Here is a 19,720-nt window from a genome sequence, read left to right as displayed (position 1 = left end):
GAGGCCGCGCAGCAAGCCGTCGGGGAGGGCGGTCAGGCCGTTGGAGTGCAGGGAGAGCACCCGGAGCTCGCCCAGGCCCTGGAAGGCGCCCTGCGGGAGCGCGCTCAGCCGCGGGCTCAGAGTCACCCCTAAAGACCGCAGGCGGCTCAGGTTTCGGAAGGCGGCAGCGGGCAGGGTGCGCAGCTGGGTGCGGTTCAGCCACAGCTCCTGCAGGCCCCCCATCTCCCCGAAGAGCACCCCCGGGAGCTCTGCCAGCGGGTTCTCGAACAGAGTCAACAGAGTCAAATTGTGCGCATGAAGAAAGAGCGCAGAGGGGAGAAACGCAAGGTGGTTTCTCGAAAGAGTCAAAGAACTCAGGTTTGGGAGTCGGTCGAAGGCCCCGGGTGTGATGGAACGGATGTGATTTCGGTGGAGCTGCAGTTCCGTTAGGGCGCCCAGGCCGTTCAACAGCCCCGAATCCAGGGACACAAGCCGGTTCGAGTGGAGCAGAAGTCTCTCAAGCTTAGCCTGTGCTCCAAGCAATCCCCCGGGCAGGTGGGTCAGGTTGTTTCCTGATAAATCCAACAACTTCAGGTTCCCCAGATTCGTGAAGAGACTGGCAGGAAGGAAATCGAGCTGATTCTGGTTCAGAGCGAGCTCCTGCAGGTTAACCAGTTTCTGAAACATGCTTTGGTCAATGCCCCTTAGCGCATTGTGGTCCAAAAACAACTGCTCCAGGAGCACCGTCTTATCCAGCAGCGCACCTGGAAGATGAGTGATTTTGTTGCGCGACAGCCTGAGGGTTTTCAGTTTTACCAGGTCGTTGAAGGCACCGGGGGCAACGGCGGAAATGTGGCTGTCGGAGAGCATGAGGCGCTGCAGGACGGTCATGCCACTGAAGCTGTGGTTCTGCAAAACGCCGCGGCCCATTCCGAAGAGCAGGATGTGCGTGAGGTTGGTGGGCAGACCCAGCGCGGCGATGCGCGCCACGTCGCCCCCCGAGCACTGCGCGGCGTCCCGGAAGACACACTTGCAGGCCGGCGGACAGGGGAAGGGCTGGGCGCGCAGAAGCCCGAGCACCGCGCACAGCAGAGTCCTCCTCAGCATGTCTGAAAAAGCAACAGTGGGAACGTGGTCAACACACGGGAGCGTTCGCGCCCATTCTGAACCCTGGCATCCTGCACTTTGTGCAGAGGCACAATCCTTTGGCCAGAATTCTCACTCCCTCTTTTCTTAGGACTACAGATTTCCCTACGTAGTGAAAAGACATTCATTCTACACACTGCGTGGTTTCATTCTTTCGCTTTATTGATTTTCTACTCTCAGTTTAAAGCATTGAGATTAAAGCGTTTTCAAGCTACCGAATAGCCAATACTTTAAAATCCTTACATAGAGAATTAATTAAAATAGTCATTCCCACATTCAAGCTCACAGACATCACAAAGCAGTGTCCATTGTGAAAACGGCTCTGCTCTTGCCTTTATAACTTATCCTGCATTGGCTATAACCAACAGTCAAGAAGGGAACAGCAAAGTCTGCAGCCACCACCATCTGATTCTTTTGCTCACAATCATGCTACTTCCACAGTACGAAGTTACTCTATTAAAACAAAGGACATCTCCAAAACAGCGAACACCTTCAATCAACAGCCAACAAAAGCCTATAATAATTCCTATCAGTTTACGCCATGCATTGTTCTCAGCGCTTTATTTATACTACATGCATTTAATCCTTACAATAACCTTAGGAGGTAAGTAAATTATCCCTGATTCAAGGATGAAGGCACAAAGGCACAGAAAGGTTCAATAGTGTAACTAGGGTCACATAGAATTCGGGGGTAGTATTTCTGACTTAGCCATAAGTATAAAGAGCCATAAGTATATCTAAGATGCTTAAAGGTAATACTCATGGCACTGAATTTTCTGTGAAATGCACACCATACTACTCATCTGCCCAAACAATGTTTCCCAAGTGAACTTTTCCATAAATTGCTTCTTGTGCAATTTTACTTCTCATGCACACATAGACTAATGGAACCCTCTAATTTCCTATACTAACGTTTAAAACATTTGCCCTTACCTGAAATGGTTCTGCACTCCAAAGCAACTGAAAGACTTAGCGCTTTGCACGTGATTCGACACTTTCCAAAGGAAGGGGGTGGTACCCTTGCATCCTGAGGATAAAGACTTTCCCAGAATAGGTCAGGAAAGGACCCTATCTCAGAGCCCATGTTCTGGTTTTTAATGACAAATATCTTCAAACTGAGAGACCATATATAACCCGATTCCTCCTGTCAAAGCCAAGAGCAGCGGGGAGAGTTTTTCCATAAATGGCACACTATAACTGTGATGCCAGGGAAGTTTAGTGACACAGCTGGATCACTGCAGTAGCCACACCCCTAGATGGGCCACACTTCCCTTGGGTCTTCCTTTTCATGCCATATGGCCCTAATTTTCCACCCAGGTTTTTTTTATATCTGTTGTTTTTCTTTCTTCACTTAGCAATAAAGCTAAGAACATTCTCAAATGCTCCGTTTTTTGTTTATTTTTTTTTTTCCTTTTGGGACTAAGGCCGAGAACATCTTTGAACATGTTCAATAGGTGGCAGGGTGCTCACTTGTTTCTTTTTTGGCGGGGTAGGGGGCTCTGTCGCCCAGGCTGGAGTGCAGTGTTGCGATCTCGGCTCACTGCAAACTCTGGCTCCCGGGTTCAAGCAATTCTCCTGCCTCAGCCTCCCAAGTAGCTGGGATTACAGGTGCACACCACCACGCCCGGCTAATTTTTTGTATTTTAGTAGAGACGGGGTTTCACCATGTTGCCCAGGCTGGTCTTAAAACTCCTGAGCTCAGGTGATCCACCCGCCTTGGCCTCCCAAAGTGCTGGGATTACAGGTGTGAACCACCACGCCCAGCTGCTCACATGTTCAGTTTGAGAATGCAAACTGCTCTCCAAAGTGTTGTATTGGTCTACAATGCCACCCACCATTTATGAGAATTCCTGTGCTTCCTCTCTGCCCACACTTGGTCCTTCCTAATTTTTGCCTTTTCTAAGAAAGATATCGCAGCATGGTTTAACTTCTCCTTTCCCTGTTTAATGATGAACTTGAGCACCTTTTCACATAATTAAGGCCCACTTGCGCTTCATTTGAGAAGGCTGGGTTTCCTTTTGCCCATTTGTCTATAGGCAAAACGTGTCTATGTGTCTTTTGAGCTCTCTGATAATGCTGTCTGCATTAAGACTTCTATCCTTCAAGACACCATAAAAAAGGGGAAAAGATAAACCACGAACTAAAGATATTTGTAACACCTATAACTGACAAAGGCTTAATACAGAATACATAAGGAACGTCGGCATCATGGGATCCAATCACCCTCTGATGTAGCCAAATGTAGTCAGAGCCCAGTACATGCTGGGTTGACTGAAATTACCTTCCAAGTCATGCAGTCCTGGACCGCAGGGAAGAGCCACTGCCTCTGCCACGTATTGCAGGTCTTCCAGTTCTGATCAAGGAATGCAACTCCAGAGCCCAGAGCTGCTACACGTGACCTGGTAAGTCTGTCATGCACAGGCACATCAAGTGAAAGCTCCCCCCCACCGCCCTTGCCCATGAAAATGCCAGGGAGCCAACATGAGAGCCTGGGAAGGCGAGCTGTGAAACAGAGGAAGATGCTGCAGGCTCAAACTCTTGTGGCCGTTCTTTAGCCTATTTCCCCAGGAAAACCTCCAGTCAGAACGGCCTCTACGTTTTGCTCCTTAGGAAGATACTCTGATTGTCCAGGAAGGGAAAAGCAGATATGGAAGTTGCAGAGAGCGGGGGGAACAGTCTTAGTCCATCCACTGAGCAAGCTGATGAGGTAATGAGAAGTGTTTGGAGCAATGAAGTCGACAGCTCCAGTGCTTCCGGCCTCAAGATTCTATGTCCACTGTCAGGTCAGAAGTCTGCTGTCAAACAGTGACCTGGCTTAAGGGGCTTGGCTATTCAAAAGCAGGTCTGCCTGGATGAGATAAGCCTCTTTCCTCTGAGGGAGACTCAGTGGGCAGGGCACAGCAGGGAGCTACCGCACCCCAGCTTGGACCACAGACAGTCTCACTCAAGCCCCTAGGACTCCCTGTCCCTTCCTGCAATATACGTTCAAAATAGAGCCCTTGGCAGCAACACAGGGGAAGGCGAGACATGCAGAACTGTGGCCACACCAGCAGGCTGTGGGGACAGATCACACATGCTGCACAAACCATAGCGACTGCTAAGAACTTGAGGTAACAGCAGGCAGGCCCTCACCCCCCGAATTCATCACACCACAGCCAGCCACATTTCCCTAGCAGAGGCGCCATGCCTCCCGAAGCTGAGCTCCATGGAAACAACTCCCAGCCACAAACAAAGGTCCTGTCTTTTCTGGGATTTCTACAACCATTTTCTCTCTCCATGGTATTAGCTTCTGGTTTGATTCTCCCAACTATTAACAGATTTTAAGTCCCTACTCTTCTGTTTCACCATTTCCCTCAGACCTCCCCGCGTTTAACATTTGGCTCTACACTACATCCGACTGAGGGGTTTCCCCAGGATGCTCACACACACGGTATGATATGCGGAATGTTATTTCCTTTTTTTCAAAAAGAAACAAAAAAGAGGAAATGGGGAAGTACTAACAGGCATGAAAATAAATCCGCAAAGGGCAGTATTCATGTGACTAAAAAGCAAACAAATGTATAAAGACACAGAAAAAAAGTGTTATTTCATTCATTAAAATTTTTATTTTGAATAGCTTCAATCAAAAAAGGTTTCATAAGATTATTTACAATGCTGAATGTACAATTATGAATGTATGCCTTTTTGACAAGAGGGTACCATTCTTGAGCAGCAATACAATTTTAAAAATATAAAGATGCAGTATCATTTCTGATATAAAGTTACTTAAAAAAATCCGAGGTCTTAGGGAATTCACAAATCATAACCAGAAGTAGCTATTTTATTAATTTAATGTACACATAATTACCAAATTTTAATACATTAAAAATGTGTAAATGCCCACAGACTGTACAAAAATTAACACCCCATTTTGTTAAAAGTTCCCAACCACCTCCCACCATAAATATACAAAAATCTATTTTTAGATATGTCAAAATTGCATGCATATTTTCTAAAGCTTGAATTTTGCTTTTCACTGGATAATGTTATCTATAGCTGTTTTTGTAACAGACTACATAAACATTGATATATTATTTACCATGCCTTTGAAACTGTGCAGGACTTTCACAAACATGGGGAACAAAATAAATAAAGTAAAAACTGCAACAGTTTTGTTTAGATGCAAGTGCAATTTGGAAAGCTTTCGAATTTAAGGATTACAAAACTACTATAAAAAGTATTTATTTTGTTGTTGGCTTAGCCACTTTTATTCAAGCATTATTTGCAGCATTGCTTTACAGCAGTTGGTGCTAGAAGATACAAAACATATAGTTACCACTATTTAAACTTGAGGGAGAAAAAAAACTTTAAACAACCCTGAGGGAGACACACATTAAAAATCTTGTTATTTATTTAAAAAGCTAAAAAGTTACATATCATTATTTAACAATTACTTTCCCAGACATTTCTGTCCTTTAAGTATGTGCATAAATAAAATTTAAATCAGCAATATTTATTCATCTTAATACATTAAAATAATATATGTACAGATTTTAAAATTTAGGTCTGTATAAACTCAAATAATTTAATGTGAAATTCAGAATCAAAATTACTATGTAACGGTGACCTACAAGAGAAGACTCAGTCTATCTATGGCACTGAGTAGAACCCGCACCTGGCTTCACAGGCGTTCTTCAAACAACATTCTCAACATGAATAGCCCACCTTGTCTATACTCAAATCTAACTTCCTACCAATGCTTTTCCACCTACCTAAACACCTCATTCCTTTGAAAACAATATGGACAGATGAGATATAAAACCCTTATTAACTCTAAATGTTAAAAAAGTGGGGAGGGGGTGTCAAAAATAGCTCTTTATGATCATGCTCTTAAAGATGTTAAATACAATCTGATAACTGAATTTTTAAGCTGCTACTTAGCAATTACTTTCATTATATGCTTCAGTACTTAAACCAAAGAATAAAATGCACAATTGTGGAAATCACTGAAGAAGAACACGAGCATATTTGAAATTAATATGGAAATTATAAAATGATCCAGAGAATAAGTAACTATAGAAAATAGTGCTAATTCACAGCTCAAGAGGTCTAAGATGCATAGCTTCATAGAATCATTCATGGAACAACTGTCATCATCTAATGTGTATTAATAGCGTATTATACATTGGATGGAAAACTTCGATTATATTTTTGCAGGAATCATCAGTGGCAATAGCAGTAACAGTGATCCTGAGTGTAACTTCTATTTTTCTATAGTTACCAAACATCATCCAGGTCTTTGCAGCATAAAGAGTGAGAACCATTTGGTCCTAAAATTCTAGGTAAAATTTGGTAAATTTGTAAATATACGTTGGGAAAAGAATGATCAGCTAGAAGTAGAAAGCACAAGCAAGCATGTTACTGGCTATGGAAGAACAGAGAATGTCACACTGTTTTAATAGTTTAGTGTCCATTTGATAGCACTATCAGTTTTCTGTGTTACGATAACTGTGGGCATTGCCAAACTGCTGGATCCTACCTACAAAAGGCGTTTTTTTAAAGTTACCTTAATTTTGGCAAGAATTTAAATGTTAATCAGGCCAAACAGAAAGGTGAAAAATGCTTCTCCACATTTCTTTTGGCTCAATGAATATCAATTTTTTAACTTTATTTCCTCAATTTTTTTGTCTCCCAGAAATTTCCGCATCCAATACGCTTATTTGTAACAATTCAAAACAGACATGCTCTGACCTCTGGCGCCACCTAATGGCATAAAACAAACTCATCAAATTCATATTGCTTTGAAAAAATGGCAGCCATTCAAATCCACTATTTTTAAAGCCTCATTATTCATAAGACAGAGACATACATCAAACCTCAAAAAAATCTTATGAGGTAAAATTCTAACTTAAAAAAACTATTATCCTATGTCTTTAGGTAATTGAAAACATAGAAGAAAATTTTAAAAACCATTTAAAATAACACAAAGCCTGACAGAAACACATTTGAAGAAACATTAAAAGATGAATCTACATCTACTGCCAAAAGAAATGAATCTTATTTCCTAGTGAAAAAGGTTCTACAACATTTAACAGAAGCAAATTAGACTACTGACACCACACACAGCACAGGAGCCATTTAATAGCTTTGAGAGGCGTCTCAAGAAGGCAGTGAAGCACCTTGCTGATTAGAAAAATAAAACCCAGGCAGTTTGTACAGAAAATATAAAACCAGAAATGGAAATTACCTGAGTTGTTCTATAAGAAACACCATAAAAACTCATTCCTAACTCTAGACCATCTTAGGGAATTGGCATATGTTTATATAGAATTCTTTGGAAGAAATATTGGAATCAAATGAAAACAGGCTTTCAATATATTTTCACTGGAGGCTAATTAACACTCACTTTCTTTTAATCAATCACAAATTTAGAGCCTGTATATAAATACAGACTTTTCTAATAAGGGGGTTGTGAGCATAAATGTGAAGAGGTAAACTGGTCTCAAAAACTATTGTTGAAAAACCTACCAAACTTCTCCTGTACCCAATATAAAGAATATCACTGAGAGTAACAATCAAGAAAATTCTGGAAATGTATGTAATATTTTGGTTACTGAATGAAGATACAGGACTTGATGGATTGACTGTTAATTTAACTCTTAGGATGATATCTTTTTCTGTTTTCATGTTTAAGAAAGAGCAAAGCTCTCAAATAAGCTACTATATCCGAAGGGACATAAACTGAAATAGTGCCATTCTGACACACAGGATCAGAAGCTCCTAAAATCATGTATTCCTGAATACTGTTACCAGCGATACCACTGAGACTGATTCACTGCTATGTTATGGTGATGATTTGACATGATCCATTCTCCTTAACTAAACCTTTAGCTTCTGTGGTTGTCTGCGGTTTTGGTGGCCACTCTGGATCAACCAAGAGCTCCTGCGCCAGATACATGTACTTTGCCTTTGGTATCTTCTTTCCACCGCCTAGGGCCCAGGGTAAGCAGCATTTTCCCCACCGATCCACTGACTCCTAAGGAAATAAGAAAAAAAAAAAACACCCCAGTTGATTAAAGGCTTGTTTTAAACAGGTTTGTTAGAGCACACATTAGCAGAGAAAAGTAAGAGAGGATGACTTCTGAGCACGCCAAATGGGGGGAGAAAAAAAAGGCAGCTTTGGCCGGGTGTGGTGGCTCATGCCCGAAATCCCAGCATTTTGGGAGGCTGAGGTGGGAGGATTGCTTGGGCCCAGGAGCTCGAGACCAACCTGGGCAACACAACGAAACACGTGTTCTTTTGTTTTATTTTTTAAAGGCAGCTTTCAATTGTTTAGGAACTGATTATTCTTTAGATTTTTTTCGGGGGTTATCAATATGATTTACTTCATTTAGTTTTATATACCTATACTCTTGTATACTAATACATTTTAAATAACTTGCAGATATGCATTCTTTAACACAATATCTAGTGTATTAAGAAGAACTTTAAGCCATTCAGAAAGAGAAAACATTTTTAATTTTTAATTTGAAAATCTTCACATTCTGTCCCAAACTATCTTTCCATACTATTGCTCCTGGCAACTTAGTCGCATGATCGTTTTTGGAAGAAAGCTGTGTACAAGTAGCCTCGTTACTGTTAATGTCATCTCTCAAAACATGAAGTAAATATCGTTTGGTCAAAATTAGGTTCAATCATGTTTAATGTTAATTACGTCTTTTAAAACCTCATCCTTACAAATATAAAAAGAATACTGTTTTATAACGATGGTTTCTGTTGCTGCTCCATGACTGGAAAGGGTTTGTATAAAACAAGTACTATTGCTTCGTATTATTTCATTGCAAAAAGATCTGCTGTCACTGAAATTCTTCTGATCAATCCTGATGTTTTCAGTGAATGTGGCCTTAGATAAATCATCCTTGGAGAACAAGAAAGCAGAGTCCCTGGTTAATGCATGGAAATGTAAACTCAACAGAGGGCTGAAAAGGGCCCTCAGAATTTGTCTCAATTGAAATTTGAAGTAAATGTAAATGACTATACCGGGACTCATAGTAGTTACATTTATCTCTAAAGAACAGCCACTTCTTAATTATTTTGGCTGCTGCTTCTCCAAAATGAAATTTAAATTCCAGGTCATTTTGTTTTGCCAATCAACATACAACCCAGGCTACAACCAGCTCGAAATGAAGTAATCTCACAAAGTAGAGTATAACATAACTGAGATACATACTCTAATGTTATCTAAAATGCCTCATGATTTAAAAAGGCAAGTTAGCTAGAGATGTATTTTGAAACATGTTTCTAAATTAGCCAATGGAGAAGAGCAAAAATACTTTAAAATTAAAGCTCTTAAAGTTTTTACATAGGTCACTTGATAGCTCTTTCTCATCCAATTGAAACCACCATCAGGAACCTACTACTCTTCCTCTCTTCTCCCCAACCCGCTGAGAGCATGGTCAACAGTAACTCACCGCGCTCAATGTTAAAGGTCCGCTAGCTTAAGTTTGTCAACAAAACACAATAAGCTACACTGCTACCAAGAATTTAAAGGCAAAAACGGTGTACAAAAGCAAGCTACATCTGGGGTGGGGGCGGGGGAAGTCTGAAGATTACTCACCTAGTAGCCTTTTCACTGTCATAACTAAAGAGAGTTATATTAGTATCACCTTTAAAAAAAGTCCACAGGAAACTATTTAGCATTAAGGTACAGAAGTCACTATTTATAGGATTCTTCCAGTGATCCAAAATAACAGATAATGCCTTCCCAGTATAGGCACACAACAAACATAATATTTCATCTGAGATGATAATTTACTACTTAGATCTTACTTTTTCCCAAGGTGTCATTTGTCAATCTAATTGTGGAAAAAAATCATTGTTCCTAAATCAGTTCGAAAGCTGTCACTTTTTTTTTTTTTCAGATGGAATCTTGCTCTGTCACCAGGTTGGAGTGCAGTGGCGCGATCTAAGCTCACTGAAACCACTGCCTCCCGAGTTCAAGCGATTCTCCTGCCTCGGCCTCCCAAGTAGCTGGGACTACAGGCACGTGCCACCGCATCCAGCTAATTTTTTGTATTTTAGTAGAGACAGGGTTTCACCATGTTGGCCAAGATGGTCTCGATCTCCTGACCTTGTGATCCACCTGCCTCAGCCTCCCAAAGTGCTGGGATTACAGGTATGGGCCACCGTGCTCAGCCAAAAGCTGTCACTTTTAAGTAGCACTGTTAAGATTATCACAGAAAATAAGCTAATGTTGACTGTTGACATTTTTAAAAAAAGCAGAAACATAATAGGACTCGTGTGTCCGAAGAATCCGCCAGGTTGAAGGGCGATGTGTAGCAAGCTGAGTTAAGGAAAGCCAGACACACGTATTTCAATTCATTGCTCCCTACTTGTGGAAAGTAAGTCAACCAATAAAATTAAAATTAATTTAATTGTAAATAGAATAACAACCGAATAGGATTATTTTTATGCATTGAAAAAAAATCCTCACAACCCTATTACAAATAATGTACACTTGTCACAATTTTTAAAAAGTCATGAGGAACCCCAAGGATCCCCCTACTGTACCATAATTGAAAACATTTTGTTCCTGTACCCTTACCTTCCCCAAGTATCATACACAGAAAGTACACTACATGCAAGCATAGGTTTGTTAGTTTACAAACACTAACATACCACACACATTCTCAAACACAATATAATTCAGTAGAAGAGAAAATAAAAGGTGCTATAGGCATGCTGGAATGAGAAATCAGCCAGCGGGGAGATGATGATGGTGCAGGGAGAAAGGCAAGCACTGTGTAACACAAAGGCCATGAAACAGGGCATCGGGCACAGAGTGAGCACGTGGGTCTCTCCAAAACACCTACAGCACAAGTCCCTAAAGCAGGACACAGTAGCTATAGCAACTGGATCTTTCGGTTTGTTTCTCAAAGGAATGTTTAAGTGACCAAATTTATCCCCTCAGAGAAGGAAAGAGGCTATCATGTATAGTTTAGCAGAGAAATTTAAAAAAACTTTCAAAAATGTCAAGTTTACGCTTAGCAATATCTTTCAGGAAATGTTTTCATGGGTAGTATATAAAACAGAATGGCAAGCTTGAAGGAAAAAATGTTACAACGGTGCTGTGGTTTTCATAAGTCTTCTTCCATACCAATTCTGAATATAAAACAAAACAGAAAATCAGAATAAACATTCTAGCTATGTAGTTCAAATAATATTCTAAGTGGCATAAAGACTACCACTACACCATAAAAACTACTTTTTTGGATTTTTCACCAAATAAGAAAACATGAATTGGGCACAAATCCCAGGCATGATCAGATCACAGGTGGTATGATCTAGTTCCACTACTAAGTACCCTCAGTTTACAGACACAAGATGGGCACAAATGCTCCTAAAGAGAAGATGTGACACAGATCTCCTCCAACAGGGGTAAAGCTTTATAGAAAACCACAGATGACGGGGGTCTCCACTGAAGATTTCCATCCAGTAGGCCAAGGGTGGAGTTCAAAGCATTTCTGATGAATAATCTTGCTTGAAAATCACTGGTATAAATTTTTTTTTTTTTTTTTTTTGGTCAGAGAGTAAGTATGAACACCTGGGGCTGCCAACTGTGACAACCGAAAGTGTCTCCAGACACTGGCAAATGTCCCCTGGGGGAAATCATCTCTAACTGAGAACCTCGCTCAGCCTTATGGTAAAATGATGAACTAATGGCTGGCTCTCGAAGGGCCACAAACATTAACAGTGAAGCAACACTACACACAGAAGTAGCAGAGAGTGAAAGCATGCCACTTTGTGCTGGCAGGTTATAAGAACTCTCTTTCCTAAAGCTAGTAAGTTTTTTAAAAATGCACCTTAATCATGACCATAGAAACGAAGACTTCAATTCTCGTCTACTATTTGATGATTCTCAGAATCAGCTGACACACAGGGTATGCTGGGGCCCACCTGCTCTGGACCACTCTCTACCTTCACTCTCCCATGAACACTTCAGAGGTAGAAACACAAACTCCTAAAAATTAGAAGGGCGGGCCGAGTGTGGTGGCTCACGCCTGTAATCCCAGCACTTTGCGAGGCCGAGGCAGGCAGATGGCTTGAGCCCAGGAGTTTGAGACCAGCCTGGGCAACATGGCAAAACCTCCTCTCTGGAAAAAAAAAAAAAAAAAAAATTGCTGGGCCTGGGATGGCATGCACCTGTAGCTCCATCTACCCAGCAACATGGTGAAACCCTATCTCTACAAAACAAACCAACAAAAATTGCCGGGCACAGTGGCTTGCACCTGTAATGCCAGCTACTCGGGAGGCTGAGATGGGAGGATGATCTGAGCCTGAGGAGCTCGAGGCTACAGTGAGCCATGATCACGCCACTGCACTGCAGCCTGGGTGACAAGAGTGAGACTCAGGTCTCACAAAAAGAGAAGGGCAGATATTTATTAAAAATTTTTTTTGAAAACAGAGACAAATAAAAGAATTTTCTGTCATTTAATTTTGGTTGAAAAGCAAGGAGAGACTCCTAATCCAAATATTTTTAAGGGGTCTTATGATACCTACTTTCAACTAAACCAGGGTATTACTCCCCTTCAAAACATGCAATTTCTTGTTCAGATCAATAGTCAGAGATCTCTTTGGAGAATATAAAAATCTAAATGTTTTCCTAGGCCTAGGAATACAATACAAATATTTCACATGAGAATTGATGATATAAGCCAAAAATAACCTTCTGAAGTAATGCAGTGAGGTAACTATATATACGGGGGTGGGAGGGTTGAGGTGCTGGTGTGTGTGTGTGTGTGTGTGTGTGTGTGCATACACAGATGAGATTTTGCTAAAGGACTTGAGCCCCTTGTACAACCCTAGTCATACCCACTACTAGGGACAACTGGTATTACACTGCTTTCAGGAAAAAAAAAAAAAAATGAGGCTGACTCCAGACGCTGCTGCATTCCATCATTATTCACCATAAAGCACTAGAAAACGGAAACAGCGCTCTGCAGGCCCTCTTTGAAAGCAATCCTGTGGCATCACACCAGGACATCAGGCCCGCTGGATTACCAAAACAGAGCTCAGGAAGTCACCACTTAGGTCAAAGCTGGCTAAAACGAGTGGGTAACCCAACTCAAAAATGCCAGGGAGTCCTCTTCAACACCACCAGCTTCCTGTGGCTCAAGGCTGAGTTAAAGACTCAGAGCTCTTATCTGTAAAGCATACCACCCATCTCTAAAGAAAAGTGGGTAAGGCAATGAAGGGATGAGATTTTATCAAATTCTCTATGACCAAAAAGCTACCTCAAAGAGCTCTGACTCACAGCATGGGTTTAAAAAATAAGTCCAATCTGTATCTATATCAAGAGCTCTACTTCAACACCCTAACACTAGGAAATGCGTTTTATTCTTCTGTGTCTCTTCTCTCTTTACCACAGAACTTGCGATACCTTTCAAATGATAGGCTATTTAACAGACCCAAAAAGTCAAATGTCCTAAACCATGGTTTGTATGAAAAAAGGCAAATCATCTTCTGAATGAAACGGTATATAATGCTGGAGAAAGCCAAAAAGGCACTCCAAATTAAGGGACAGTAACTGACAAGAAATCAGGAATAATTCTTCAAAATTCTGGCCTTTGGACTCTGATCCAAGAAGAAACAATTTTCACTGCAAATTTTGTTTATATAAATCTCATTTAGCTTCTAAGGGGACTCATGAAAAACAAAAACATAAAATTTATAGTAGACTGAAATGGAAAAATTAACTCTCACCTTTGAGGACAAGACTTTTACATAAATAGAGGATCAGGATTGGAATGGAAAGGAGACTTATGACACTTCTGATCTTGAAAAGCCTCTAACAAATGTTTGCCATGAATTTTCTAGGACTTCTTATAAGAAATGAAATGCCAAGCACAGAGAAAAAGGCTGAAGTAACACGTAATAGAACAAGAACACGCCAGAGAATAACATGTAACAGAACAAGAACATGCTAGAAAATACAGCGTACACAAGCAAAGAGCCTAGACAGACAGGAAGAATTGAGAATTGAAGTGCTGAGTTCCAACCTGTGGTGGCTGTGTGGTGCTGAACCGATACTCTCCTTGTTTGTCTCGATTGAATACAACTTTCCAAAGGACCATGTCAAGGAAGAAGCTCTGAGAGATAGTCCAGCGAGTTAAGAATTCACAATGACTAAGTCATTTTTTATTAATGTGCACCTTTTTAAAGAATCACACAATGCTGCATAATTGATGAAAAACATATTTCGATTTTCATATATGGAATTTCAGTTAATACTGTCAAAGGATCAAGAATGACAGGACTTTTGTAACAAATATAAATCATCATAACATTCTTGATAAAATGAGACTTCTAAATTTTCCATGAAATATGGCTTTTTTATAAATAGGTCTTTCCCATATTAAAATGATGCTTATATAATTTGAAGTCTTTCTTCACAATGCTTATGTTCACTGAATATCTAGTATTCATTCTATATCCATATCTATAGATATATAATTTAATCAGCATCCAACACAAACCATTCTTTAGATAGTAAGAATAAGTAACATTTCTGTGAAAAGATGAACTTATACTATAGAAAAAGAAACACTTTAAGAATATAATATATTACATGTGCTTCCTGGCACCCATAAAATAGAAAAAAAAAAAAATCACATTGCACTGCGCAACTTCCAAAGGTCAGTACCATAATATCCATGCTGCCCATCATATCTCAAATTTAAATACCAAGTCATCCTTTAGGGGGTAATGAAATTAAGCGTAATTTCTAAGTCCAGAACTATTATCACTAAAATATATGGATATATATTTCTCAAAAAAATTACCTTTATTTTAATCCAAAAGCCTGTGCTATGAAACTCTTAACTTAAAAATCACAACTGCATCTCTCTCTTCCATTTCTTCTAGTTACTGTAACAGTCAATTACCATAGTAGTTCTGAGAGCAGACAAAAGCCACCAATGAGAACCTGCTACCTCCTTTTAGAGACTAACCTAAAGGCAATCCTAACGGAAGGGTGACTACACAACAGACAACGAATCAAAGGGTGCTTAAGACCTCTAGAGGTCACTCAAAAGCAAGTATCAAGGAGGACGTTCTAGGAATCAATGCTGAAATTAAGTAAGTCCATAACGATAATTATTTTATACTTTCATTAAACTCTCTTGCTATTAATATTCACTGTGTTTCCTGGAGCATGGCCCCCCACCCCATTCTTTCCTTCCTTAAATGGGAGATTTTACTGCACATCACAAAACACAGATGGCACATGCCAACTCTGATTTCACAATCACCGATTCATCAGTTCATGGGCCACCGAGTCCCCAACTTCTCTCCTTTCTACTCGTCATTACTTTTTATTATCACATCGCTTATTTTCTCCTGTCTGTGTGAGTGCAACTAAGTCACATCCCTTAATATGACCACTATCAATTCATGGAGAAGTTTCACAAGAGAATGCTAAATGAATTTGCCTAAGATGAAACTGAGACTCTGTGGCTTTCCATTATATTACCTGTCCTCTTCTCCCATTTACCATTAAATCACCCAAGAATTCCAAAGCAACACGGTAGCCATTTGACTATGGAAGTGCTTACCTCCACTGTGATAGATACAAAGGCATTGACAAGAACAATGATGAGCATAGTTACACGCCACTGATATGGTACACACACTATCTGTAACGCAAAAACATTTTAAAGTTAAAATTGCTGTATGTCGTCAATATTATAGCACTACATCATAATTTCTAAATGTACTGAATTCCTATGAGGTACCAAACACCTTCATATATCTTAATAGATCTACTTAATCCTCAACACTGCCCCAGGGTATATATAACATTCACTTTCAGATGATAAAACTTAAAATGTAAGTAACTCAAGGTTAAAGCAAATATTTAGTGACTGAGGTTAGAGTCAAATCCTGTTCACTGAGATTCAAAAGCCCATGCTCTACTAGATCATGAATGTCTAACAGTTTCTATTTTTAAAATAAAAGTCCATCTTTAAACAATGAGGTACCAGCCGGGCACAGTGGTTCACGCCTGTGATCTTGGGAGGCAGAGGCGGGCAGATCACTTGAGGCTAGGATTTTCAGACCAGCCTGGGTAACATGGCAAAACCTCATCTCTACTAAAAATACAAAAATTAGCCAGGTGAGGTGGTTGTGTGCCTATAATCCCAGCTACTGAGAAGGCTGAGGCATGAGAATCACTTGAGCCTGGGAAGCGGAGGCTGCAGTGAGCCGAGATCCTGCCACACTGTACTCCAGCGTGGGTGACAGAAGACTCTGCCTTAAAAAAAAAAAAAGAGGTACCAATCTAATAATGAAGTACTGGTCAAATCTCAATTATACAGACAAATTCATAAAAGAACTATACAGATGAAGTTAAGAAAAAACAATCTAACTGTTCATTTTAAAATCTGATTAATTTCTAAGGCCTAAAAAAATGGGATGGTAGTAAAGACAGAAAGAGGTTTAGAATAAGAAAACGGAAAGAATCTAACAAATGGCTGGCTACGGAAGGAGGAAGAAAAGGCACGGATAAACAGACACACACATGTACACATGCATGCACACTTCTGACTTGGATAAATAGTGGTACCAAGAAACAGAGAAGAAATAGGGTTGAAGGAGAACATGATGAGCTTAGTTCTTAAAATGTTGAAATTGAGGGATCTGTTGGATGGAACACCCAAGTAATAGTCAATATATCAGTGTACATGCAGGTCTACAGCTTAGTAGTGAGTTAGGCGCAGGGTATAAAGGTTGGGAGCCTTTGGCATATAGATGGTAATTACAGGTGAAGCCATGACTCTAGGGGACATCACCAGAATGTACTGAGTGACCAGAGGGATAAGAACAGAAATGTAAGGAACTCTAACATTTAAGGAATGGGCAGAAGGAGTGGAACCACAGTAGAAAATGAGACTGAAGAGTAATAGAGGTAGAGAAAAGGCCAAAAGACAGCAAAGCATCACAACATTTCAGAAGAGAGTATTTAAGAATGATGACATGGCTAACTCATCAAATACTGCTGGGGAGTCAAGTAAGACTGGAAAAAAATAAATTAAGGAGAAAAGTCCATTGGACATAACCAGTAAGAGGCTAACGGCCTTGCTAAGGGCAGTTTCAGTAGACTGGCAGGGGAAGATGCCAGACTAGTTGACAAATGTGTGGGAGGTAAGCTGAATGTGGTACTATTTCAAGAAAAAGTTGGTTGTAAAACCGAAGATATGTGCAGCAGAAGAGAAATAGAATGCATTTTGTTTTCTTCTTTTACTGTAAGTGCTTATCTAACCCCCTCAACGAAATATGCAGGGAAACAGACATACACTGATGCTAAGACTACAAGCTGGAACACCTTCAAAGTTCAATAATGCAAAATTCATGATAATTAAATACCCTCAGACCAAGCAATTCCACTTTTGCATATTTAGCCTATAAATATATATTTGTCTGTAACTGAAGTGTGCAAGGATTTACAATACCACATTGTTTCTAATAGCAAAACACTGGAACCAACCTAAATATCCAGCAAAAGAGGACTAAACAAATTATGAAAAAGTCCATGCAATGGAATACTCACTTCACAAACTTTGTAAGTTTAAGTTATATAACCTTAAGATCAAACCTGTCCATAACACACAAGAAAGGAAAATTAAATCTGATCTCATTTATGCAGAGGCAAAAATCCAAAACAAAATCATAGCAACCTAAATCCAAATTTCAAAGAGTCTGCATCATGACCAAACTGAATTTATTCTAGAATTGCAAAGTTAGTTCAATATTTGAATACTGATCAGCTATAATTCATCACATTCTTCAGGGACAAAAACTGTGTGACCATTTCAATAGCTGCAGAAAAAGCATTAGATTGGCTGGGCACGGTGGCTCACACCGGCAATCCCAGCACTTTGGGAGGCCCAGGCGGGTGGATCACGAAGTCAGGAGTTCGATGCCAGTATGGCCAGATGGTTAAACCCAATCTCTACTAAGAATACAAACAATTAGCCAGGCATGGTGGCGCATGCCTGTAATCCCAGCTACTTGGGAGGCTGAGGCAGGAGAATTGCTTGAACCTGGGAGGCAGAGGTTGCAGTGAGCCAAGATCATGCCACTGCACTCCAGCCTGGGCAACACAGCAAGACTCCATCTCAAAGAAAAAAGCATTAGATAAAAATTTAAAACCATTTATGTTAACACCACTGTACAACCAAGGAAGCTTCCTTACCTGACAGACTATGTACTAGAAATATACAGCAAACAGTATATCTAACGGTGAACTATTAGGAACATTTCCTTTAGAGACAAGACTAAGACAAGAATATCACTATCACTGTAACCAATATATTAAGACATGAAAAATACAGAGAAAGCATATAAGGACTGTGAAATGTCAGAAACAAACAGCTTGTTATTATTTATATATGATGCCTCTCTAAACAGAAAATCCTAGACAATCTAAAATGTGTCTGAATAAAGTTTGACAAGGCTTTTGGGAACAAGACGAATATCTAAAACAATTGTATTGAATTCAACAACATAAAAAATTAGAAAATGTCATTTTAATTATAATTTATCAAGGGATCAAAAACTGTATTACTCCAGGAACCTAACAAAAAATGTGCAAAAACCATTAGGGAGAAAACTATCTGACTTACTGAAAGACATTAGGTCAAGAAGACAGAAACAGAAAGAGATACTGTTTGTGGGAAGGAAAACTAATCAATTCACCCTCAAAATTTATTGATCAACTCAGTGTAATTCTAATAGTTCCGAGAGGGCTTTTCCTGGTATTTGACAAACTAAACTTAAAAGTTAAGAAGAAAAGCTTGGCTGGGCACAGTGGCTCACCAAGGCAGGGAGATCACCTGGGGACAGGAGTTCGAGACAAGCCTGGCCAACATGGTAAAACCCTGTCTCTACTAAAAATAGAAAAAATTAGAGCCAGGCATGGTGGTAGGTGCCAGTTACTCGGGAGGCTGAGGCAGGAGAATCACTTGAATCCGAGAAACGAAGGTTGCAGTGGGCTGCACTCCAGCCTGGGCACCAGAGCCAGATTCTGTCACACACACACACACAAAATAAAAATAAAAAAGGAAGAAGAAGAAGAAGAAAAGCTCAAGCACAGCCAAAAAGGTCATGATGAACAACAATGTATGTGAGGGTAGGAGTCCTACCCAACCATGTATCAAGATTTCTTATAAAGTCATGGTCAACATGGACAATATGGTACTGGCACAAATAAAGAGAACTAAAGAACAAAATATGGAGTCCCTAAAACACTATTAGTTATATATATGCAAAACTGTGGACAGACGCCATGGCTCATGCCTATAATCTTAACACTTTCAGAGGCCAAGGCAGGAGGATCACTTGAGCCCAGGAGTTGGGGGCCAGACTGGGCAATACCGTGAAACCCCATTTATAATTTTTATTACAAAAAATGTTAAAATTTGCTGGGTGTGGTGGCACACACCTGTGGCCCCAGCTACTCAGGAGGCTGCGGTGGGAGGACTACTTGAGCCCAGGAGGTTGAGGCCACAGTGAGCTGAGATCATACCACTGCACTCTAGCCTGGGTGAGGGAAGGAAGG

General features: G+C 40.3%; 2 protein-coding genes across 2 annotated transcripts in view; both read right to left on the bottom strand.

The window, feature by feature from the left end:
* The window catches only part of GP5 (glycoprotein V (platelet)), a 16,239-nt gene extending 15,153 nt beyond the window's left edge, over positions 1-1,086 (bottom strand). The window contains exon 1 of the mRNA XM_011961257.1: positions 11-1,086. Coding sequence (XP_011816647.1) covers positions 11-1,086 — 1,076 coding nt within the window. The remainder of the gene's footprint in view (positions 1-10) is intronic.
* A 3,621-nt stretch (positions 1,087-4,707) lies between these two features.
* Positions 4,708-19,720, bottom strand: part of ATP13A3 (ATPase type 13A3) — a 65,982-nt gene continuing 50,969 nt past the window's right edge. The window contains exons 29-30 of the mRNA XM_011961256.1: positions 15,717-15,797; positions 4,708-8,140 (exon numbers count right to left, since the gene is read on the bottom strand). Coding sequence (XP_011816646.1) covers positions 7,943-8,140; positions 15,717-15,797 — 279 coding nt within the window. The 3' untranslated portion in view covers positions 4,708-7,942. The remainder of the gene's footprint in view (positions 8,141-15,716; positions 15,798-19,720) is intronic.

The sequence above is a fragment of the Colobus angolensis genome, unplaced genomic scaffold (assembly GCF_000951035.1).
Source record: "Colobus angolensis palliatus isolate OR3802 unplaced genomic scaffold, Cang.pa_1.0 Scaffold54, whole genome shotgun sequence".
NCBI classification, from domain to species: Eukaryota; Metazoa; Chordata; class Mammalia; order Primates; family Cercopithecidae; genus Colobus; species Colobus angolensis.
The sequence above is the reverse complement of the archived record's forward strand: the minus strand, read 5'-3'. Positions and strand labels throughout refer to the sequence as shown.